This window comes from Lagopus muta, chromosome 1, assembly GCF_023343835.1.
Source record: "Lagopus muta isolate bLagMut1 chromosome 1, bLagMut1 primary, whole genome shotgun sequence".
NCBI classification, from domain to species: domain Eukaryota; kingdom Metazoa; phylum Chordata; class Aves; order Galliformes; family Phasianidae; genus Lagopus; species Lagopus muta.
In genome coordinates, this window is record NC_064433.1 from 125218033 (window position 1) to 125244208 (window position 26176).

At 35.3% G+C, this 26176-nt stretch overlaps 1 protein-coding gene across 9 annotated transcripts in view; it reads left to right on the plus strand.

The window, feature by feature from the left end:
* Nucleotides 1-13821: 13821 nt before the first annotated feature.
* Nucleotides 13822-26176, plus strand: part of PNPLA4 (patatin like phospholipase domain containing 4) — a 36964-nt gene continuing 24609 nt past the window's right edge. Inside the window, exons 1-6 of one of the 9 annotated variants that reach the window (XM_048928567.1) lie at nt 13822-13858; nt 15015-15305; nt 16212-16338; nt 19751-19935; nt 24253-24347; nt 24512-24647. In XM_048928567.1, the coding sequence (XP_048784524.1) occupies nt 15147-15305; nt 16212-16338; nt 19751-19935; nt 24253-24347; nt 24512-24647 (702 nt within the window). In that variant the 5' untranslated portion in view covers nt 13822-13858; nt 15015-15146. Of the gene's footprint in view, nt 13859-13961; nt 14389-14601; nt 14831-15014; nt 15306-16211; nt 16339-18063; nt 18209-19750; nt 19936-24252; nt 24348-24511; nt 24648-26176 lie in introns of those variants that run through there. The other 8 variants (XM_048928576.1, XM_048928543.1, XM_048928549.1 and 5 more) reach the window with 8 other exon arrangements.

Consider the following 26176-nt stretch of genomic DNA (forward strand, 5'->3'; position numbering starts at 1 on the left):
ATGATTCTATATGTGCTGTTTTCTTGCATAAAAACAGCTCAAAGGCTGTGTTGTTTCACTAGAAGAAATATGCTCACGTGCATTTCTACATTCATGATAAACCTAAGAAAAAATGTAGCATAGCAAGTTGTTCTACTTCTCACATGTCTCCCTGGAGAAAACAACAATATTTGGATGAATTCAGCCTGAAGGCACCTATTTGTCTTTTCTGACTGATAGTGCTGAAAATTAACCAAGCATTCAAAAAGATATTTCATTCTAGCTTTACAAATATTGAACATTGAGATTTGTCAGCTCAAAGATAATAACTAGAGCAAGTAGGACTCTTGGTCCAGAACAATGAAGTAGACTGTATCACTTTCTTAAAAGTTAGAAATCTCGTTTCCATATTGTCATTTGCTTGGTTTAACTTGAAGTTTAATCTATTTTTAATCAAAATGCTTAGGAAGAGGAAACTGGAACTTCAACAGAGGTTATACAGAGACTTTAAGAGGACCTGTTGAGATATCTTTTGGGTTGCATTTTTTTAAATTAAATCATATTATACTTATATTACAGTATAAGATCCAAGCTACCTCAGTCTTAGAATTGTTATGTAATCAAGCCATTCACTGACATAAAAAACTGAAATAACTGATGTAATTTTTGCTCTTGGTTGGTGTTCTTTTTAAGAGGGGCTTTTTTGTGTACATATATATTAAATGTTAAGAAGTGAATCAAAATTCTGTTCTGCTTCAAATTTAAGTTTTCGTTTTTGTCTGAAACTTTTACAGAGTCATCAAAGTTCTTCAATTCTAAATCACAGAAATTAGGCAGGCAGAGATCAGTTGTACAGAAAAGGGAAATATAATAGGCTAAAACTGTAGAAAGATTTGAAGATATTCGCACTTCACAGTTCGAGCCAAGCATATGCAAATTTTTTCATCTTGTATAACTCATAATTACAAGATAAGAATTATTTCCTCTTGGATTCACCTTATTTGAGAGCATAAATACCCAGAACCTGTCAAAACATAATCTGTCAATCTTAATTTAAAATTCAACAAATCAGACTTTAAAGGATGATTAAATGCTTTTGTAGTAAATGCCTGAAGCAAAATGTACTAAAATTGCTTTTAGTAAAAAAGTAATATACAAGAAGAAGAATATATGAACTTGTACGCTGTGTAGCCCAGGGCCTATGTGGTCGCATGGTGGATTGATGACACTTTTTGGTCTGACAGTTTGCGCTTCACAAACTCCTAGTCATGTCTTAAGATGAATTGTCATAACTAAGGATTCTCTCATTTAAAAAGTTAGTCCAAACGAAAATATGAGTCAAGACAAGTATGGGTGTGTAAACAAACAGCATCTGAAAAAGTTAATTATTTTTAAAGATTCATCTGATTTCTATCAATATATTATATTTGTTGTTTTATAAAGGATGCCATGTCATGCCTTTTTCTGTGAACATCCCACCCAGTGCAAGTGCTGTCTTTCCTTTCTGAGAGATTGGAGAGCATCCCTGTGGAAGGGGATCTGGGGATTTTGGATGATGGCAAGTTGAACAGCCAGCAGTATGCCCTGGCAGTCAAAAGGCCAACCGTGCCTGGCATGCATGGAGCCCAGCGCTTCCAGAGGGAGAGGGGAGAGATTGTCTCACTCTACTTTGAGCTGTGCAGCCTCTCCTTGAGTACTATGTGCAAGTTTGGGCACCACAATATAAGAACATAAAGCTATTAGAGAGTGTCCAAAGTAGGGCTACAAAGATGGTGAAGGATCTAAAGGGCATGACATATCATGAGTGGCTGAGGTTCCTTGGTTCATTCAGCACAGAGGAGACTCAGGGGAGGTCTCATAGTGGTCTACAGCTTCTTGTGAGGAAAGCTGGAGTTCAAGGAATGTTTGGGCAATGCACTTGAAATAAGGTTTAATATTTAGGCAGTTCTGAAGAGCTAGGATTTGGACACAGTGATCTTTGTGGATCCCTTCCAACTTGGTATATTCTATGAGTCTATGATTCTAACCTCATGCTTCAGAGAGACTGCAAGGATAAGAAACTATTTTTCTGCTCAGATTCTTTAAGGTCAGTTACCACTCCTGAAAGCACTGAACTCAATTAAATGTAACCAAGGGTGTTTTTTTTGCAGCCTACCCACTGCAAAAGTGCAAAGACTGACCAATGTATAATTTCAAAGTTATAATTCTATTATTTATCAAATAAACTAAACCTTATATTGCTCAAAGAAACAGAATGCTTCAAAAAGACTTTAACATGAATTTGAAGGTTGCATATCCATTAAAATATCACAATTTGTACTTTTTCTCTGCCAGCCACGCTGACTAATCAAGAGAAAATAAAAATGCAACTCCCTTCTTTAGGTTTTATGAATTTCCATGTTGTCGGAGGGAAGCACAGGAAGCCCATCTTCCAAATTCAGGAAAAGTACATTCATTTATTCTCCTCATAAAATAAGCATATATCAAGATTTTCTCCGGGGTAGAATTAATTTTATTTTTAGAGGCTTTTATGATGCTGTGTTTCGGATTTTTGGTGAAAATAGTTGTGATAGCACACTAATGGTTTTAGTTGTTGAAGAAAAGTGCTTTCACAAAGGCAAAGACTTTTCTGCTCATTCTGCCCTGCCTGTGAGCAGGCTGGGGGTGCACAAGCAGATAGGATCAAGCCAGGGTAGTTGACCCAGACTGACCAAAGGGCTATGCTGTACCACACGGCATTATGCTCAGCAATAAAAGCTGGGGTAAAGAAGGGGGAAGGAGAGGGCATTCAAAGTTTCCCAAGAAACCATTATGCATGATGAGATTCTGCCCTGGAAATAGCTGAACACCTGCCTGCTGATGGGAAGTACTGAACAAATTCCTTATTTTGTTTTGCTTGTGCACAGAACTTCTGCTTTACTAGTAAACTGGTAAGCTGTTTTTATTTCAGCCCACAAGTTCCCAGACTTTTACTTTTCCAGTTCTCTCTATCTTACTGGGGGAGAGTGAGCAAGTGGCTGCATGTTAACTTAGCTACCAGCCAGGGTTACAATACAAAAGCATGTAAGCTGAAGTCTCTTTTAAAAATAAGCAAAAAATCATTCTTTTATCACATTCTCTAGACTCCATATTTAAGATGTTCACCAGGGTCTCTAACGTTGAGTTGTCGTTTATCTTCCAGTAATCATTTTAGTCTACAATTTGTATTTCTCACAAGGATCAGGATCACAGAGATTTCCAAGTATTTTAAAACTAAGAGGACTTGCACTTGAGACAAAGGAGACTTTGTTTGTTTCACCACAAACAATTCCAGCCAAAAGAAATGCTGTCCAGTAGGGACAAAGAAAAAGCTTAAAATCAAATATTTCTGCTGAAAGTTTTATACATTCAATTTAGTATTATTATTCCAGTTCAACAAGTGTTCAGAGATATCTATTCAAAGCTTCATTAATTACAAAATAATGAATTTAAAATTCGATTTTAACAAATTAATGAATTAACTGAATATTTAAGGATTATTTTTGTCATTAAAAGATGATAAGAAATAGCATAAAATACTGTTTTTGAAATTATATTCTGTTCTGGAAGGTTATTACTAAACCAGTTTGACTTTTTGTTTCCAAAGACGTAATATTTTCAAACAGAAACTTGATAAAAGTAATTGGTTGGAAAACACACTACTATCAAATATGAAAACATATAAGCAATGAGTGAGTGTCACAAGCTCAGAGCAAAATATCACAGTATTGAGATACATTCAGAGCACTGTCAACACCAATGCACTACGCATTGATGCCAAATGTCAGCATGGACCGATTACAGCATTTAAGTCTGGTCATAAAATAGCAAAGTAGATTGGAAGAATTGTGTTATTTTTAAGTGTGTTTGTAAGAAAAAGCTTTTTTTTTTTTTTTTTTTGGTTCAAATGTTCAAATTTCACCTGTAAGGCTGTATGAATGAATATAAGTCATTTTTGTTGTTCCAAAAGGGCTCTGTTCTTCCACAGACTTCCCAGTACTGATAAGCCCTGCCAGTTGAGAATGAGACAGGTAGACTCCTTGCTCTTGAGCAGAACTTCTTGCACAGGTTTTGGATTCCCGGGAAAGAAAGTTAGGAAATCACCATTTGATGGCTGCTTTGCTGTTTGCTGCCACATATTATCTGGGTTCAGCAAGATGTGACACTTTTCCTCCTCTGCAGTGGAAAACATTGTAAGGTTGCTTATGCAAGGGGTTTGTGCAAATACTCCTGAGGCTATACAGCAAGAGAATATAATCAGACAAGACTGCCATACAAGTACACGAGGATTTTTCAACAAATTGTTTCTAGCTATAGCAGCAGAAGTCATTCAGATGAAAAATTCTTTAAAAATTCTTACTTCTGGGATGGCTTTTCTACAATAAGAGAAAGGCCTTCCTCCAGAGTACTTAGACAATAATTTTCCTTCTAAGGCCAGTTCTGTACCATGTGGAACAGATTTTATCTCAGATGAGCTTTTCACGAGTTAGATAGTTCACAATAGGTATATTTCTACAGCTTCTTTTGGAGCTAAGCTATTTAAATGCCTACAGAATGTGATTCATGTATCACAAAAAAAAAAAAAAGAAATTACTGGATGTGGGAAACAAGATGGGAATCTTTATGTCTAGGATTCTCATCTTAAAAGCATTAGCACTAAAAACAGGTTAATTGATGTAAGCAAAGAGCTCTTTCACATTTTTCACTCAGGCCTCATTTAAGGCTTTACCTTCACTACATGCCACAGTTGTAAGTTTCCCCTTGTTTCAGGATATCTTTAGGTTAAAAAAAAAAGCAACATTAAATAGCATTTAATCAAAATCTCTGCTTTGTCAGGGCAAAATTCTGATCTCCTTGTAGATGATGTTATCAGAATAGCCTCAATATTTTCACATTTACCTCTCAAGAAAGATTCAGCAGATCTGCCAGAAGAGGTTACTTATAGATAAAGAATGTCTTTCTCAAAGTACATCAACAAATAACTTTCTCCCTGCAGTCTAGTACTGTCTCAGGCAGAAAAGGAGGCATCTAACTTACATGTTAGTGTTGGTACAGTTATATAGTATCTTTAGATCATGTGCTTTCCAAGTATGCCTAATTACATAGAGAACAAAACGCTTCAGCTGCTAAATGTCATTTGTGAGCACTTTAGGGCTGTGCTTACCCAACATATACTGTGTGCATGGAAAGACGATGCTGTGTTTTCACAGAGTAGGAAGACAGAAGACAATGGACAGTACAGAGATCAAACATGGCCCCAAACAAGCTTAAATGGTCACTTACATCCTTACTACTTTCAAATCCTTTTCAGATTTTTACAAAGATGAAATTCCTGCCGAAGTGTAGAAAACAAAATATTATCTGTTCTTTCTACCTTTTTATTAACAGTACCTGAAAACAAAGATGAGCGTGCTTTAATAGGTTTTAAGACCTCCGTTTTAACATCCAAACACTGTTTATGCCTATAAGCTTCACTATGACCATTTTAATTCTGAATCACTAGCTACAAAGAATTAATGATGTATAACTAATCCACATCATATTCACACCATTAGCTTATTTAGATAAAATTTCTTTGCCTTTCCTGCATGGAAGTCAGCGTAATAAAGACTAATAAACAGATACAAAGCATATTACAAAAAAATGGTTTACCAATTAGCTTAATCAGTCTCAGAAAGAAAAAAATGCTGTCAGAAACAACTCTATTTCTAGAAATGTTGTATACAGGATGATGTGGATTTATGTGAAAGCTTTTTATATAAAGAAATATAATGTAACTTACCTGCTTTGCATGCCTTCAATTCATACAACTTGTGAAACAAAAAGAAGATGAGAGAAAATAATGGGATGATGAAATAAAGGGTTAAAAGGATAGAGATGTCAAGATAATGTGAAAAGAAGATGAAAAATACAACTTCTGGAAACTGTACAAGCAATAGGTTATGTAATAGAGGGGACACATAAAAAGTACAAAGATTTCAAAATCATTTCCAATTACATAAATCTACTTTTTTTTTTTTTTTTTTTTTTTTTTTTTTTTCCCAAGAGTGGTACAGAACTGGGAAACAAATGAGATAACAAAGTAAAAATTAAATAATTTAGATATTAAAGAAGATGAAAGATGCAAACTACCTAACTAGTATTGCTGTCGGTACACAAACCTCATGATCCTCTACTGCATCTGAGTCAGTCATATTTAATAGAAAAAACGACAACAACAAAAATACTTACAGAAGGTTTTGCAAAGGAAGTGGTGGTGAGAAACTTGAGCATGTCAGCTGTGAAGCCAAGCACAGGCATCTTTAAATAGAGTCTAAGGAAGTTAAATGAGACAAATTATAAGCAGACAAAGTGATTTTACAACAATGTGCCATTCCCACCTATGGTGTCCAATTTTTGGAGTCTATTTTCTATTTAATGGATGACTTCAGATTTTACTCTCTGGTTTCCAGACAGTAATCCATCTCACCTCAGAATTACAAATGATGGTGGACACAGCATTTGGCACCTGAGTGTACACTGTTGTGAGGATAGAGGTTCATTTTGACAAACCAAAGGCATTTACTTCCGAAATGGTTTCTGAGATCTTCCCCAATGTCAATATAGAAAAAATAAGCAGTTATAGGGAATTATTATTCTAATATACTTAAAATTATACTGTGAGTTATAATGAATTTACTGTGAGTTATAATGAATTCCTTTCCAGTAATGTATATTTCTGCTTCCTGAACAGTGTGGCAGATCAGAATAACTAGCTCAAATATCCATGTCCAGAATTTAGCCTAAGCCTACTTTCCTGGATGAACCCCACCCAAGATGTCAAAGTAATGACTACTTATAAGAAAACACAAAAAAATCCATCTGGGCCTTCTATGAAATATACAGACTTATAACACAATATCAAACAACACATATATTTTTATGTTAAAAATAAAAAATCTTTATATCTTGAAGAGCAAAGACCAACAACAATTCTAGACCGCTGAATAAAAATCTTCATTGTTATATCAGTCTTCTGTTTCAGTTATAATCAAAATTGGGAAACAAGAAAAAAAAAGAAAAGAAAAGAAAAAAAAAAAAAAAAAAAAAAAAGCCCACTACCTCTGTTCTGACTACTAGTTTCAGAAAATATTGCTATATTTTATTCAACTTGTTATAAGATGTACAGGATTTTTTGAAACAAATGTCAAAGATCTGTTTTACATTATTTGATTGATAAAGATTTCTTGCTGGTTTTGTTTTTTTTATCTGTGCTTTCAAATTAACCACCTGGCAATGTTATGGAATGATAGAATCATTAAACACCTTGGGTTGGGAAATTAATGATTATCCAGTTCCAAATCCCTCGCTATGGGCAAGGACATTTTACTCTAGCCCAGGTTGCCCAGGGCCTCATCCAACTTGGCCTTGAATGCTTGCAAAGATTTGGCATCCACACCTTCTCTGGGCTACCTTTTCCTGTGCCTCCACTTTCAGTGAATATTTTATTCCTTATATCTAATCTAAACTTACTCTTTTTTCACTTTAAATCTATTATCCCTTGTCCTCTCACTACATTCCCTGAGTCAGGCCATGTTTAGGTACTGGAAGGTCACTGTAAGGTCTCCCCAGGGCCTTCTCTTCACTAGACTGAATAATCTCAGCTCCTTCAGCCTCTCTTTATAGGTGAGGTACTCCATCCTTCTGAATCTATCTTCTTTATTATTTAGAAAATATTTGCATTTCAGAATTCCGTTTAACTCCTTCATCAGATCAAAGAAACTAAGAAAATGGGAACTGGAAAAAGTAAATATAATTTAGGTTGATAATATTATCTATAAAGACAAGACAAACTGCAGTGCCACCTACTGTTTAGACTTCAAGAATAGAAATTCTTAACAGCTGATGGGGTAGGAGTAATTTTCTAGCTTATATCTAGCCATCTTCCTCTCGTATTGTCCAGACAATTAGTAACCTACAATGATCTTGCTTTGTGTGTGTGTTTATTTTTTCCTCTTAACCTTCATATGTTACAGATATACATGTATGTATGAGCCTGCTATAAAAATTTCTTGAGATTGCCACCATAAAACAGCCATTAAGCTTATGAAGACACCATCCTAAGAAGTTGTAAGTGCTACATACTTTGCATCACTTGTAAAATGATTAAAGTACTCCAGAAATATATAAGTCCTTAAGCATAGGATATGTACTAGTTGATTAAGCTATCTGACAGTTGGTGCTCTAAATCAAGCAGCTTACATGTCTGAAAGAAGAGGCTATTCAGAGGATTGCTTCATCTTAACAGATGATATGAACAGATATAGTTTACTGTAAAGGAACATCAATGTTATACATGCATTGAAGACATGAATGAAATTGGGGGCAGGGAGGAGGGACAGAATGAATACGGCTTAGACAGAAATAATTATCAATCCTTTTGAACAGCCTCCTCTGGAACATCTGCTGTGTGTGACAAAGGAAATCAAAGATGAGTTCTACAGGCTATCTGCCACTGAAGACAAATTTTCTAGTCTAAAAAGGTCAGTTGTATACTACAAAGGACAAGCAAACTGTTATCTTACTTTTTCTATCAGTGACATGATGATAACCAAATAACTGAAAATGTCTTTTTAATCTTGCAATTAGATAAGAATGTAAATATGTAACGACAAAAACTAAACTCTCAGAGACTGTTGGAAGATACAAAGCTGCTAAAACGCTGACCTAGTAAACCTTGTAGGAAGAATGCGTGATTTACATAACGTTAATCTAAACAGATGAGGCGTTTGGAAATAGAGGAAGAACTATCTTCTCTTTGATACTGAAAAGTAACTTGAACATGTTATCTTTGGACTAGATAGCATGAATCAACCCAGGGGAAATCTTACACTCAGTCTTTCTGCTAGCTGGTGTTGCTCAGTTTTAATTAAAAGAATCTTCCAGATAAAGCACAGACAGGAGAATAAAAATGAAGTGTACGTTGCCTATTTAGCTTCAATGAAGTCAATCAAAGTGACAATGAAGTGATAAACTGCAGGCAGAACTCTGCACAGAGAGAAATGAAGATAAAAATAAGACTGAGCAAATACGAACATGCAAAAACTAGTGTTATGTATTCCTTTTAAATGAGATCTTATCATTTTATTTAAGAAGCCTTAATAGAATATCAGTTACTTTTCACAATATTTATTGTTGGTTTAATTAATTATGCTGATCAGAGCACCACTTGCAACTCAAATCAACTATAAGCTGGTCAAAGTGCAAGCTATATTGTAGGAGGTTATTAGGCTATTTTGGATGTGACTAAACTCAATAAAAATCATTCAGGCTTGAACTGAACTTCTGCTAAGATTTGGCATAGTTAACTAACAATTTCATACTAGCTATATACTACATTACATACTACTTTTTTTTGTTCAGAAAGGCTGAAACCACAACTTCAGTATCTAATAATTTTCTTGGCTAAAATCAACTCAATAGGACAATTGTCTCATATCATGTATTTTTTTTGTTCTGTTGTATCTGTGGGGGGCAAGTTACAAGTGTATGTCTTGAAAAATCTGGCCTATGCAATGGAATCCTGGAATTTAATGTTCCAGCTTCTTAAAATAGACTTATATTAATAGAATATGACACAGAAAAAAAAGACTATAAACATCTGAAAGGAGGCACCACAGGGGCTTTCTCCCATTTACTCAGATTTCTACGGAAAAGATTTTTTAACCAGTCAAGGCTTTAGATTTAAAAGATGACAAATTTGAGCTTTCTAGGATTTGTACAAACTAATAGTGTCTGCACATCTGTCAATGATATTTTTTGTCTGCTTATATACTGTTGAGACACTTGGCTTCTAAAACTCAGAGACACTCAGCTTACAATCAGAAGAACAGTTAGGCAGTAATTAATATCACTAGGCTGTGATAGTTACTATTGTAACCAAAGTTGTTTTCTACATTTCCCGCTCTGAGAAATGATCTTCCCATGATGTTTGCTCCACTTTTTCAGCACACCTTGGAAGGATTCCAATCATTATTCAGTGTTCTTCCGGATCTGGTTTCACCTTGTCTTTTAACAAAGACAAATTTTAACAAAGACAACAAAAAACACTTTATTTTTTCAATTTCTAATAACTATTTAATAATTCTGTATAAAACATTGTCTTGACCAGATCTTTGGTAACTACAATTTCATAAAACTGGCTATAATTATCACAGATGGTTTCAATATCACGTGTTGAACTTTTGCCTTCTCAAAGTCTTCCACTACTGTTCTGTGATGAGCTTCAACATCTATCTTCAGCTTCTTTAACTCCCTCCTCCTCTCACAGTTCCCTTGCAGCCAGAAATTTCCATCGTAATTCTTCCTCCCTCCCTCATAAAGTTACCAGCCTCACTCCAAAACAGACTGTTTTTAACCCAAAAGCATCCCTGTTCTTTGGAGTTTTTTTTTTTTTTTTTTTAAATGTATTTGTACATTTGTTTTATATATGAACTTCTTTCTCCTGTCATCATTCTTCTCTGAGCCACTGTTTAGAAAGCTTAACTGTGTACAACTTGATTCTGCAAGCAGAATACACCCAGCTTAAATATACAAATAAACTATGTATTGGTTATAATAGAAAAAAAAAAAAAAAACCAGAAAAAAAATGCTATTACAGTAAATATTAATATACTTACCTCTTTCACCATAAAAATTAATTATCTCCTCTTTTTCAATGAAGAATCATTGCTAGCAAAGTAGACAGTTCTAAGGAGAAGGATCACTTCTTGCAGATCCCTGGAGCACAGTCTGTTTTTTGTCTGTCATTTCTGGCACTCTATGTCTTCTTTTTATCTTATACCTGTCCATATCAGTGCTTTTCCTTTTCTCATTTGTCTGCAATTTTAGCTCTTTTATCTCACAAGAATCTACAGACTTTCTAATGGCATTTTTTTTTTTTTTTCCTCCACACAAACACTACAAAATCTGAATGGTTCAGATTTTGAACCATGGTTGTGAATGAATATTATCCATGAGCCTTAGTACACAGTCCTAGGGAGAGAGTTACAGTCCTTTGAAACAGTTTCTGGATGTGAGGAAATCGTTAGTTACAATTGGCTACCATTAAAACTTATAGGTTATACATCAGTGACTAGTGTTTTTACTCTTAGCTCATAAGAAAATCTTACCCTTTTCCTTACTAGTTTTGCAGCCGATTTTCCTTTTTTTTCCTTTAGATGTTAAAATTGCATTTTCTTGAAGTTTTCAATCCATGTATCACCATTTGGATCTAGGCCAGTCTGAAGTAACATTGCAAAACACTGTGTTAAATTCTTCACTGACATCCACCCAAAATAAGAATCTCGCACCTTCTCCAGGAAAATGTACTATGCTGAGTTCATAAAAAAGAGCTATTCAACAGAATACATAATTTCAAAATCCATATAATTCTGAATAATGCATGGAACAACTTTGTCAGTAATAAGGCTTTCAAATTAAGTTTTACTCTCAACTGATTTTCTTTCTGTACCTTTTCATTTCTATGTAGGACTCAAACTGTGAAATAAGCATTCACATTCTTACTAGTAGAGACACATAACAGTAGTCCCACCACTAATCAACTTACTCATGCTAACCAAAAATGTAACAATATAAAACCATATTCTCAAGAGCTTCTTTTGCTGCTGTAGCTTGGCCTGCTAAGGGAACCTTCAAGTAAGCTGTAATTTAAACATACTGGTGCTTCAAAATACCTGTACTGTCAAACACCACATTGCAGAGCCAATGAAATTTTTATAGAACCCATGCCTTTATATAACTCAGGACTCACATAAGGTTTTTTGTTTTTTTTTTGTTTTTGTTTTTTTTTTTTTGGTGTACTTTAGTCTTAAGTAAATGGCAGAGTATTACAAAGAACAGCAACAGTCAAAGGAACAAATAACAAAAGGCATGTATAGTGCTATAAAATGTTGAATAAGGGTGAATTTAACTAAGCATCAACAAAGGGCAGTTAAGTGAGACTCTGACACTCTGAATGTAAGGGTCCAATCTACTCTAGTTACAGAAAACAGAAATAGAAAGGATGGAGTTTAAATGGGGAGCTGAAGAAGTCTTATTTTTACTCTCTCTTAAAAAGTCAAAAGAGACGCAACTGCTGCTACATTTGAGACAGACAGGTCTCCTTAACTCATGGAAATAATTATTACTTGTTCCTCCTATGCTTGGAACTGATTAAAGGTTTAATTCTCACCAATTCAGTAAACTTAATCTACATCACTAACTTTCCAGTTCATTAATAGATTAGACATGGAACAGAAATTTCAGTTCAATTATTTAGAATTAATCTGTACACATCTGGACAGTTGAGAATGAAAAGGGTCATCCTGCTTTTTAGTGACATTTGTACTTGTCAAAGCTGTCATCCAAAGTATCACTTCAGATGTAAACATGGTCTCTTAATGTCTGCTACAAATTAGAACTTTCTCTGTATTTAAAGCAAGATGTTTTTTTCAGTACCAGGCCTCATCTGGTTTCCTCATCTGTAGGCTCACCCTGTCAGCAGGAGGAAAGAGTGCAGAATGGTAAAAAGAGAAGAGAAACCATAAGATGGTTTGGTTGCTGAAATGCAAGACAATCCCAGGGTCCTGTTTTGCAATGATTTCTTTGTGTGTGCGTGTATGTGGAAATGTGCTGCAAGTCAATTGCTGTTGTTGCTGCTTCCTCTTCTTGTTCGTACAAAAATATCTGAGTAAATTTCAGTTTAACATAAATTCCCAAAACAATAAATCATAGCACAGTCTGTGAAGCTTTGAAGACCTATTCCTTAATAAAAGGCAAATAAAATAATGCTTTATGCACAAAGTCTTTAGCATAACTTCTGTCAATTCCATGGAATGTGGTCCTTTTTAAATATTCTTTTACAGATCAACATTCATGTGAAAACGCCATATATCCATCTTCTGGTGAAAATTGGACATTTTCACTTAGGAATGTCTGTGTTGTTCTAATGAGAAGGATAATTAGTGCCACTGATTATTTTAATTATCTTCCTCCTTCCACAGAAGCAGAATTTAAATTTATATCTTGAGAATGCACACTAGCTATCTCACAGAAAAAGGAATCCAAAGTGACTGATTAGATTCACAGCAAGCAGTTCCAAGGACTCTAATAAACAAGAAGATACACTTTCAGAGAGGTTTTCTAAATGTTGCTTTGCAAGCTTGTGTCATACTGAATACATCTTTTTCTCACACAGAAGAGCAGCACGCAAATTGATGTCTTCCAATGTCCACGCTCATGGCCGTGTGTCTGTCCTAATACCTAATGGTCTGATAATATCTGGTAGCTCCTGATAATTACATACATACATCACACAAGCTGCTATTTTCCTGTGATTTACTTCTCAAATGACACTTTTTCTCCCTGTCAAAATTCTGCTGATCTATCTTCATTATAAGTTGACAAGGGCGACAGCGGGTTATGTCATAACGGTGTCTGTAGCCTCCACACAAGAAAATATGCACTCTATATGATGATCCCATGGAGAAACCACCTTGTAAATTTTTATTTTCCTATCTGCTACTTAAGAAAAGGCAATTAAGCCACTGCAAATCTGAGTATCTGAGTCTGTTGGAAAGGAATGAGGGTGAAAACGGTCAGTTTAAAGAACGTATGCCTATTATGTGCATGTTCTGTTTCTGTTCTGGACGAAGCAGCGCCGACAGCGGTACCCCCGGAAAAGGCGCGCCACAGCGCGGCGCCTCTCCCGCCAGCACACGCAGCACAGGGGCGGTGGCGCGGGGCCGTTGCCATGGTTACCACCCGTTCGCCCGCCCGACCGCGCGGGGGGGCTCGGAAGTCTCGCGAGTTTTGGCGCGGGAGGAGGCCGCGGCGGGGGCGGGTACGGGGTGGTTTTCAGGTGCTGTTCGGGCTGCCTGGGAGCACCGGGGGGGGCGCGGGATTAGGGAGAAGTGGGGCTCCCTGGGAGCCGATCTGAGGGGTGGGGGGGGCGACGCTGCTGTGTGGCTGGCTGGCGGGCGGGAAACCAGGAAAAATGAGGAGTTTAGTTTACGATTGGGAACGAGGCGGTCTGTTGAAACACCGGCCTTCTGTCTCAAGTCTGCAAGCTTAAACGTCTTAGCGACTGTTCTCAGCGTTATGGTCGCGTGCGTTGCCGCCTGGCTTACTGTTTTTATTCCGTTTAAAAATTATATCTCACTGTTTCGGCGTTGCTTAGCTTGTTCATAGCGCGTTTTTACTGAGCGTGCGTGGAGAGTGCAGCAAACAAACTGCGTTGTGTGCCTCGTCTTACAGCACACGGGGTGACGTGAAAGGAAAACATGAAACTCACGGAGTGGGATTACGTTTGAAGCTGCTTGTTTAGCCCTGAGTTCCTGCCCCCTCAGGGCTGCGGTGTTCCATTTTGCCCAGGTAGACAAAGCAGTAGGCTGGTATATTTTTCGTGCCATGTCCATACAACAGTCAAAGTCTTAATGGATGTAAGCCAGACTTTGAGGTTGGGGTGTGTGTAACACTTCAGATACGCAGCCCTGAAAATTACAAGGCTAAACAGCATGCCTGAGCAATTCTTACTGGGCTCTGACATCACTGCCTGTCTTTTTTTTTTTTTTTTTTTTTTTTTTTTTGTGAACAACAGGTTTGAAGTCACTAGAACAGTCCTTACACTTTTTTTCAGCTGAAGCAGAATGAATGACATGTTCACGTTAATTATAAGGAAGGTTACGTTTGTTTGGTTCTCTGTGTTTGTAATTTTAGCTCTTCCTGTTTTTGAAATGAACTATTATTTTCATGGTGGTGGACAGCACAGTGCTAGATGGATGCAGAGAGAGAGAGAAGGAGCTACTGAGAAAAGGTTCTTACTGCAGCTATTTCAGTCTTACAAATGATCTTGTAAGACAGCTGTGTTTTAGATTGTGATCCCTGGAAAGCTAAAGCTGTGAGGGGAGCCTTATTACAGGATCAGAGTGTACAGCCACCTTTCAATTGCATGTGTGTGCATTGTTTATTTATTTAAATTTCTTCATATTTTTAAACAGGTTACCTTGAAGAAAATTCTACGGTGCAGTTTTATGGTGTCCAAGCAGCTCATCTATTGATACTTAGTAAATCTGTAGTAAAACATCATCTGAGCTTGCCATCATCTGGATCCAGAGGTTACTTTCAAGAAAATGTGGACTGCCAGAAGTCTCTGTACTGCACCAATACAATTACTTGAGTTGAAAGAAGGCAGATTGTGCAGTTCCATTCTTCTGAAAAACCAGCAGTTCTGGACTGGAATTCTAAACTGTTGTACCCTAAGAGCACCATATGGCAGAGCTAAATGCCAGGTAAGTATTTATTTCCATAGTGTTCTAGGTAGATGTGATAAGCATCAATATACGGTGTTGGTTTCTCTTTCTTAATAACCTATTTGCCTAAGTGTTTTTTCTAATCACAGGTATCTTTTGATGCCAGTAAGAGGCATCTCTATGATACGAAGATGCCTTTCATAAGTAAAGGTGAAGCTGCAGGCAGCAAGAAGTTTCAGGAGAATCAGTGTTTTAGTATGATTTTTCTGTGTGTGTGTGTGTCCTGTAGTTCTAAGCAGAGAAAGAGAAAATTTAACTTGTTTCAAGTTATTTTCTAGGCAGTACAAAATGATAACTGACAGAACTAATAAGTGGTGAAAGTCATTTAGTGAATAATAGGAGCAGAGTTCTCTGGAAAATTGTCTTTACTAATTCAGTATTCTGCAGAAGGCAAAAAACTGTGCTGTCTGTGCTTACCAGATTGGGAAGAGTAGATAAAAATGCATGAATTTGGTTATTAAAGAAATATGTGGATATAAACAGAGCAGTGGGAAGAGACACAAAATTAAGGCTTGTCTTAGAGTCTTGACCATTCCAAATTGTAATGTTTATCTTTTTCTAGATGTCTAATTAATTTAATCTTTAAAATATATATTACAACATATAGCTTATAAGTAGTCAAACTTTCAAATAGTTTAATAAAGGCTAAAGTATTATGGAAAATCCTTTCAGGTGGTTATGACTATTTTAATAGAATTTATAGGTCTATATAAGGATTGAAACTGGATCATCACTGTTGTCCCTTTTAACCCAGGCCATCCTATGATTCTATGATAAACAAGCTTTTTTTTTTTTTTTTTTTTTTTTTTTTTTTTTTTTTTTTTTCCCCTTATATGTATTCTTTATTTTGCTTTTAAATGGTTATGTTTGATTGTAATGTTTTAGGTTTCCAAGATGAATGAAAACCAGTCAGTAATAGATAATGCAGTTGCTATTAGTGCAGAAGGAAGTAAAAGAACTTCTGGAAATAGTCCCATTGGAGAATATGATGGAAAACAACACACATTAGAAGGTATTGAAACTTTTTTCATTATCTTAAGAAGCGAGCTTTTCCTGGCTTTTCTAGACATCTTGTGTTAATGATCAAAATGATCTAAATCATGAACTTGACAGTCTGAAATCATGTGTTTTGTTTAATTTCTTATTTTAAGGGAATTATATGCAACTTCTATAGCTTGTAGGCACTAGTACAGTTTTCCTAAGAATCTTAATGTCTACTTAGATTATGTATCAATTTTTAAAATTATTATGTTTCTTTTTTTCCATCTGTTCAAACTTATACAGTAACTTATTCATTGTTGCTGGATATATGCAAAACTTAGTTTTGCCATTCTCCTGGCAACACTGTAACTCTAATGAAGAGTACAGTTTGCTGAACTGGCTATCATTTTGTATGAGCCCATTTTTGGCTGAGAAAACAATCTATTGAGTATTTACTGAAGGCTAATGTCATGTGGTGCTAGCGAGCACTTTTTTTTCCTTTTTATATAAATGAAAAAGTATTGAACATGTGAGTGGTGATTTTTAATTTGGCTGAATTTAAGATTATCATGTCCCTTAGTAGTTACAAATATGACCTTTATTTTAACAGTGCTGCTTAGCTGAATAGTTCTTTCCATACCTTTGCTTGCTTTCTCATTCCTAATAACAAATTTTCAAATGTCCCGATATGCGTCATACATAATAACTCAAAGTACTTCTGTGCTTTAGGGTGCTTAGTCATTCTCATTCTATGTATATTTAATTTTTGTTTCAAAAGGCTTTCTAGTCAGTTGCTTAGGGCATTTGCAGCTTTTGTTTAGAAACAGGCTGACAAGGACGTAGTTATGACTGGTTAAGGCACTGAGATCATAAAATGTTTATATAATTAGATTGCTCAGGAAACAAAAGTATGAAAAATTATTTCATGTTTATACCAACTAGGAAAACAGTAATCACGAAAAGTTATGTTGTAACATAACACAATTCTTCAGTACAAGCTCCTTATGTGGCTTTCCTGAGATACAGGTGATTGAGGTGCAACTGGGTATAGAGATGATTCCCTTCCAAATATTTTTCTCGTCACCAATTTTTTTTTTGCAGATGTGAGAATCCTTTAAAAAACAAATCCATGTGGTTATACTTATTCCTGAATGCTTTTGCATTACCTGTGGAGCTGGGAGTTCAAGCAGCCCCAGTGTCCAAAATTCTTATATTTATCTGCACTTACATTATTTTTTTTTTTCTTGTAGGCAATAGAACTATGCCTCTCCCTTTAGCCAGTTAAAATGCTTTGAAATATGTCATTCATGTAAGATGAAAATGTTTTTGGACAGCAGTAGCAAGAATACTTGCTTTGTCCAGTGCAAGTAGTATTTCTACAGTGAATACACCATCCAGAGCTATGCTGAAAAGCATTTGCGCATCTTGTAAGTTGCACCGAATTATTCTTATTGGCTGTTATTCTTAACAGCTTAGCCATATGATAATTTTTTAGTTAATATCTTGCAAAGAGCAAGAACTTCCGTTAAACAATCAAAGAATATTCTGAAGTCTTGCATGTCATACCACTTTTAAGACAACAAGATTTCTGCTATTTACCCAGGTGAAGAAATGGTCTATGTTCAGATGTGACAGTGTTCTCATTTGTGGTGCTCTGTTAGAAACTGGCAGGGAATAGTCATATTATACACTTGATTACATTTCTCCATATGTCTCTTGAGAATTGTTATAACCCTGCTGTTCCTTTTGATCAAAGAGCAGTGATTCACCAGATCATAAAAGGAAAAGAATGTTTGAATCATACTGTCTTTCAAATGTGCCATTCTAACTTGCAAATCAAGTACTGCCATGAAAAATTTGTAAGAATCAAAACAAATGAGACAGTTTATATTCATACAAAGGTGGGTATGTTGGTTTCCCTTCTCTGATTTTACAGGACATTCATCTAGTGCTGTTTCATCTCTTTCTCTTACAGAATACTTTACAAGGTGAAACAACGTAGCTTAACTACATCTGTCAAGCAGATAGTCTCTTACAGAACGGTGACTTTTATTCATCTGAGTCATATTTGTAGGATAACTGTTTTCTTACAGGTTTCTTGTTGTGGTTTGATTTGTTTCTGTGTATGCATACACAACTGTTCTGTGGTGTTCATGCTTGTTAACGGATATGGAAATGTTCCATATGTGAATGGGGATAAGGCATGGTTAATAAGTTGATAAACTACCTTATCATAGTGTGGTTTAGCAGAATGAATTGTCTTATAAAACAGTAAATGATATGCCCTGATGCCATGAGATCTCTTTTGCAACAGAAATAGTTATCCTTCCGTTTAGGCAGAGGGACCCATTAATGGTCTGATTTTAAACATGGTATATGTAAAGCAGTAATGTAGCATGTCTTCTTCTCTTGTGGTTTAGAAAGCTGCTGTTTTCCCATTACTTTAATTTCTGAGCTGAAGAGGCAACTTAAATTAAAATCTGTTGCTATATGTATGTGAAGCTTCATCAGTACTGACACTGTATTGTCTCTAAGTGGTTTCTAAAAGGAAAATTTCATCATCTATGCCACCACAGACCAGAACAATCAGGTGTACTCCTGAGTGTACTGATGTATTCAGTCCCATTCTTACTGATTTGTATCGAGATACAACAATTTTGTATTTTAATTCAGCATGGACAGTGTCTGTGTATCTGTGCAATATAATGGAGAATATCTTGCTCTCATTTTTGTAGTCATTTTCAGAAGAGCTAATAGAATATATAGCTTTGTATATATGTGGTTTATTTAAAATAAACCACCTCTATCAATCTGAATTCTGTGCTTTTTTTTTTTCTGTACTTGACACCTTCAGATTGCATTCATGCTTTTATGAGCAAACTTTTGCTTTGTATTTATATTTTGCCTCAGTGTTTTTATATTTTTTAACAGTAATGTGTTTGCCTGTTTCCTTTCTAAATAAGGAATGACTTTATATAGGAATTTATCTTTTACTAAATACTAGTACTAGTAAGTAAATGAGTTCCAGAGATGAAAGACAAAAATTATTTCCCTAGAGAATTCTACTAGATTCAAGGTTGTATGCATAATGGAAGCATGATGATATTTAGTGTTTCAGCATCCGTTGACACCTGTATTTCTTTGATGAGATGGATGAAAACGTGCAGATATGTTATATATAGAAACATACTTTTATGTCTTGATTGAAGAAGGAATTTGTGCTAAGGAGCGTTTTAGAATGATTGCTCTCAGTTTTGGAGATGCTAAACTCAAGCAGCTAATTGATATATTGGTTAATCAAAAGTGCTTACTACTCTGAAGTAAACAGTTTTTTAACATAGATATTATATATACGTTATGTATTCTTTCCCAAAAACACAGTTGTAAGTTGTAAGACAAAAGTAACTGATCCTCTTCCTGACTGCATAACTTTATTTCCACAGGAAAAATGAAACATGTCAATCTGTCATTCGCATCGTGTGGGTTTCTGGGTATTTACCACTTGGGGGCAGCAGCTGCTCTTTACAGGCATGGTAAGAAGTTACTGAAAGTTGTGAAAGACTTTGCAGGAGCTTCTGCGGGATCCCTGGCTGCCACTGTCTTATTAGCAGTACCAGAAAATATAGAGGTAAATTTATGAACTCATAGGTGTAGGACATAATCATCTTCAAAGATTATTTTAAAATATTTAAGTTTAAAAATTTTTGATTTTTAGAGGTAATGATAGAGGTATCCTTAATTTTTGACCTTCACCTTGCTTTTTGTAAAGGAACAGGACTCATGTATATGTTTTCATCAGCAAAATCTGTGAAGCGTGGACAAAAAACCAAGTATTTGTGCAAATGATGGTGCTCAGTTTATGGTATAAAATTACGTGGACTGTGTATTTAAGCTGTGCAATTACAAACTTAGTGTCTGAATGTTGAGTTACATGCAACCCGGTGTGTCAAAATATATCTGTGTTTTACTTACTCATTGTACATTACGAAGTTGATCATTTTTTTTCTTGTCTGTAGGCAGACTGTTAAGCAGATGTGTAGCACTGTTCCTTTGTGGAAAGATATGTAAATGATGAATGACTCTGTCCTTATAGCCAGAGCACCACACACAGGCTCTAATTTTCACAGGCTCCTTACCGTTTGTTCTTGATTAAACAACTTCAGATAGGACATGCTTTAGACTCAGTACAATTTAGAACTTAATAGCAATAGCTGCACTGTATGCCAGGGGAGAATTAACCCTCACAAACTTTTATTCTAGCATGTCACGTAGTTGTTAGTCCTGCTGTAAGGCCTTTGATACAGTCTCCCACAACATTCTTGCCACTAAATTGAAGGGATATGTTTGATGGTTGGACAAAGAATTGATTAAATAGATGCATCCAGACAGTTACACAGTTAAGTGTCTAAATGGAAAACAGTAATGAGTGCTGTCCCTTATGGGTCTGTATTGGGACCACTTCTTCTTAACATCTTTATCAGTGTCATAGATGGTGGGATTAAGAGCCCAGCTAGCAAGTTTGACACTGAGATGAAGTGGTGTAGTTGTTACATAGAGACAAGGGGCTGATGGAATGCATCTTTTAGAGAAGGACATTGTGATACTGGTGGATGAAGTTGACATGAGCCAGTATGTGTGCATGCAGCCCTGAAAACCAGGTGTGTTTCAGGCACACATAAAAAGAAGTGTGGCCAGGAGGGAGATGATTTAGTCTCCTGCTCTCATGAGACCCCACCTGGAGTACTGTATCTAGATCTGGGATCCCCAGTACAAGAGAGATTGGGACCAGTTAGAACAGATTCAGAGGAGGGCCGCAGTAAATATCACTATATCTAGAACACCCGGCTGTGAAGAAAGGCTGAGAGAGTTGAAGTTGTTCAGTCTGGAAAAAAAAGAAGGTTCCAGAGAGACCTCATTACAGCCTTTCTGTGCTTAAGGATGGCTTATAAGGAAGACAAAGAAAACTTTTTATCAAGGCCAGAGCAAGAGGATGCAGTAGTAAGTTAAAAGGGAAGAGATTTAGACTGGATGAAAGAAAGAAAATCTTCGCTATGAGGTTGATGAGCCTTTCTGAGAAAACACTGTTTTCTTTTTCTAGTTTTGTTTTGCTTGTTTTAAGGCTTAGTTTTTGCTCAGTTTAAGGCTGCTTTTCCTGATGTGCCCTTAATGGCTTTCCTTTAATGTACTTAGAGGAGTAGGCCTTGCTGAAATGTTAGTAGTCCTTTTAATATTTTTAATTATCATAAACGACATTTTTGAGAATGAGGGAGAAGATTGTTAGATAACTTTTTTTTTTTTCCTAAGTCCCCTTATGGTTCAGTCTAATGAACAGTAGGTAAATTTCTCCAGCCCTCTGTAAATACTTCAACATCTTTTGATTTGAATAGTGTCAGCTCAGATCACATGTTGCTACTGAACTCTTTGTTTTGCTATGATACAAGCATAACTTGCAGTTGGCTGTACTTCTGTTTTTTCTGTCTCTTAATAGCCAGCTCTTCTCTGGCTTCTTTTTACCTCCACCCCTGCAAATGGTTTCTTTATATGACTCAATATTAGCATAGTTCCATTCTGTTGTCAAGATAACACTGTATGTTACTTGTTCAGGTGTAGTCTGTCGTTTCTAATTAATAGTTCAGTTTCAGTTTCGCTTGGTGTAATACTTACCTCTGCTCCTGATTTCTTGTATGGTAAGCACAGCAGCTAGTTTTTTCGTTTTTTTTTTTTTAAGCCCAAGAAAAATGTTTTTAATTTTTTTCTAGGCAAAACATTTGTTTCTAATCTGATTCAACGTAAAATATGTTTTTAAGTCAAAATACGAGAGGAGTTTTTGATTCTGGGAATTAAGCTTATATCATGTTGGATTTTGCCTTGACAGTATCATTTTGGCATAAACTGAAGAATGTGTGATGAACTTTTTACCCCTTCTCATTTTCTTAATAACTTTTAAGTCACTCTATTACATTGCTTAACTCTAAATTGAGAACTCTCTGGGAGTTAGTCAGAAATATTTCCTAATTCTTAGGGCATTTAAATAAGGACAGTGTTGTATAGTGAATAGAAAATACTTTATATTTTATTTTTATTGAAATTTCTACAAAATGTTCATATCTAGATAATTATTACATTAATGAACAGCATTTGTAATTGTTGAAATATCCACAAATATAACTCTGACATCAGGTAGATTTTCTTTTCTTTTTTTTGGAATGATGGCTGTGTTAGATAAGCTATAACTAGGACTTGCTCAATCTTCTGTTCTCAAACCTCTAATACAAACTTTTATGAACTAGAAGAAAATGTAATTTTGAAGATTTCTTGTCTTGACTACTGTTAAGATGTAACAGCTTGCAAATGCATTTCTGTAATATCTTGGGTTTTTGTCACTGTTGAAAAGGCATGGGAATTCAGAGTAGTAAGGACAGATTTTCATACATATGATGGCTTATAGAATTACATATGAGTACCTATTTCTTTCAGTAGTATGTGATCATGTTAGATGTCAAGTTTACTTAAATCAATAGAAGTAGTTACCATTTCTAAACATGTTCTCAGTCACTATTTGAAATTTAGATGCCCTGTTTAAAGCTTCTGACACTAAAAATTATAAATAATTCATAGTTTCAAGGACATGTGCCTTCTGACAGCAAGACTGAGAGTCTAGGAATATGATCTGTTCTTAGCATTTAGATGGAAAGTAGTTTTGTGTTATTCACTTAGAATGTTGTCCAACTCCTTTTTACTCTTATTTCCCTGTCACTTCAGTTACTTTATTAAGGCACTTCAGTTACTTTATTAATTAAATTTATTAATTAATAATCCTAATTATGAGATGCTTCTATAATCTGTAGCAGTTTGGGGATTTCTTCTGTCCCCTTAGAGAGAGGCCAAGGTGCTGAAGGTTTGAATCACTGTCTGAATATGCTTCTTTCTTGTGGATTTACTACAGAAGCCTTGGAGTAAACTGAAGGCCTGTGGCATGTAACTGGTTTTATATATTTGAATTGGATTCAATGGTGAATGAAATGCTGCCTAGAGTAGAAGTGAAAATTTAACCTATGTGTAATGAATTAGTGGCCATTGCTTTAAGAGATGTGGAAGTCTTAATTTTTGCTAGTATTTTTGATAGATTTACTAGTAGAGCATTTAGAAAGTGGGTGCAAGATCTTAATTTCTGCATTTTATGGGTTTATGAGTTATGGTGCACGCTTCAAGCTATTTGTTTCACAGTAACTAAAACTAAGCATTTAAGCTTATGTAAGAGAGCTTTTCTGGCTGTAGAATCTACAGCCCGGTTTTCTGGTCTTTTTTTGTTCATTTGTCTTCCATCAGTTGTAGTAAACATAGTATTTCATTCGTTAAATGTATGTCAATAATTTTTGTTTTTTATCAAGGAGAAATTATGATGTTTTTAATGCTTACAGCTCTCTTAAGATACTAATGTCTGGTTTTAATACAAAAGTAGTCTTTAACTCCTTTTACTTTCTTAGTGTTTACCTACTTTAAAAGGTGCTTGGAATACAAATCTTCATTTCTGGTAACGGTATGATCCAGAGAACTGTTTATTGAGCAATAGTAATACCTAGAAAAGTAGCCTTGAACTTTTCTTGTCTGACAGAATAGTATGTTTGGGAGGTTTGGCTTTTTTTTTTTTTTTTTTTTTTTTTTTTTTTTTTTTTTCCATTTAAATATGTTTGTTATTAATGAATTAGGGATCTTGTTACATATGTTCTCTTACAAATTAGTTTGTGTGACAGGATCAGCAGTTTATTAAATATATCTTGATGCAAACCACTCACACGTGGGAAAATATCTTAGTTTGGCCTTGTAGGTTGTTCTTGATTAATGTGTTAGCTGTTAGTATGGTCTGGATACCACAGTTGAACTTACTTTCTATAAAGAAAACTATGATGAAAGCATCTTTAATGGTGAATATTTTAATTTTCAGAAATGTCAGCAGTTTACCTATGAATTTGCAGAAGAAGTCAGAAAATTGGACTTTGGTGCAGTAACTCCTGGTTACGATTTTATGAAAAGACTTAGGTACCTGTCTCAAAGCATCTATTAAATCATTTCTGTGTGATGCTCTCTAAATAAAAATGGAGAGTAAAACATATGGTTTTTTTCGTACTGTGAAGAGCTTTATCCCTCAGTGTAGTTGTAAGATTTTTACATGTGAATAATACTCAGTGCTTTCTTTATTCTAGGGAAGGCATAGAATCTATTCTTCCTTCTAATGCTCATGAGATAGCTGAGAATCGGCTCTATGTGTCTGTTACTAATGTGAGAAATGGGAAAAATTACTTGTTTTCAAATTTTGCCTCCAGGGAGGATCTCATTAAGGTAATGATTTTGCATAGCTTTAAATAAAAGTATATTATTTTCTTCAGTGCGTAAGAGTGTTATTATTAGGTGTATAATAAATATTTTAATCAAATAGTCACTGATATTACAGTGCTGCTATTTAGGTAAACAACAAGCAGAATTTGATTCTGGAGATTTTGCTAAAATTTAATCTGTGTCTTTCATTTGTTTCAGAAGTATTACATTGTAGGCAAGGCCTTTTAAAAAATAACAGGATAACTGTCAATTACCATTTAATGGTTGGCTGTTTTGTAGAGGAGAATAATATAAATAATCCTCAAGTTCTCTAACAATTCTGTGAATCTTTTTGTATCTCTTGATTCACTGATAGTTCAATCACAAGAGGGAGTGAACAAAAGGAATTCCTGTCTTGAAAATAAATCCCAGTACTTTGTGGGCAATAGACATAATGCCATATTAAGTATCACACATAAACTATATTTTAACCATTATAGCATATCTTTTATGGCCCATCTCTTCTCTTTTGAATGCTGTTTTAAAAATCTAGATCAGGATTGTAAACATAAACGGGTTTATGAAATGGTAGGAGGAATTCATGTGCACGTAAAGGAAATGTTCCTTCTAATAATTGGTTGTATTGTAGTGCAGGATATAGCAGGGAAAAAAAAGAGGAGGAAATATAATAAGTAGGAAGTGTTAAGGAAGAATTCCTTTTTTTTAACATTTTTTCTGGATGCTTTGAGGGTTGGGGGACATTATTTTACTGTTTTATCAGGGAAAGGGCCTGTTTCTAAGGAAATGTTTCCATTTTTCAAAAGTAGAAGACAAAACCTTTATGTTTAAGCTCAGATAAACATGTGGTTCTTTAGATCACTAGGAATAGAAATAGGCAAGAAAAAGTGTGAGGTAAAGCCTTAATTCAAATTTGTATGGAATGAAGAAAGGTTTAACACTGAAAGTAGCTTAATTTGTTGTAAAAATGAATACAATTCTAGAGAGACAAAAAAAAACCACAAAACAAAACAACCACAAAATAACAAACTTGGATGTTTTTTCCATAATCTCTATGAATTATTTGCTTGTTTGGACCTGATGGCCTTTTGCCATTTTGCTGCTTGCGTTTCTCATTCACCCTCATGCATGTGGGCCAGATTTACCTGTACTGAAATATTTGACACATCTGACATATCTAGCTATATACAGATCCCATATCTAGGTAGCTCATTGGGTTCACAAACATATACATAGATGCACATGCACAGATTCATAGATATTGTTAGGAATGGATAGAAAGGTATATGAATGTGCATACCATATTTCTGTACATACGAGGTGTCCTTGTCTAAAATAAATCTCAGAACTGCTCTAGACAGCAGCTTGTAGAAGAACAAGTAGCAATTTGTTAATACATGAATATAATGTATTGAACTAATGAATGATGTGCATAAATGAATTTCCAGACTATTTATAATGTTCTGGATATGTGCAGGAAAATATTTATTGGTTCAGAGTTGCCTTTTCTTCACTCTTCTCCAGTTCTTCTTCTT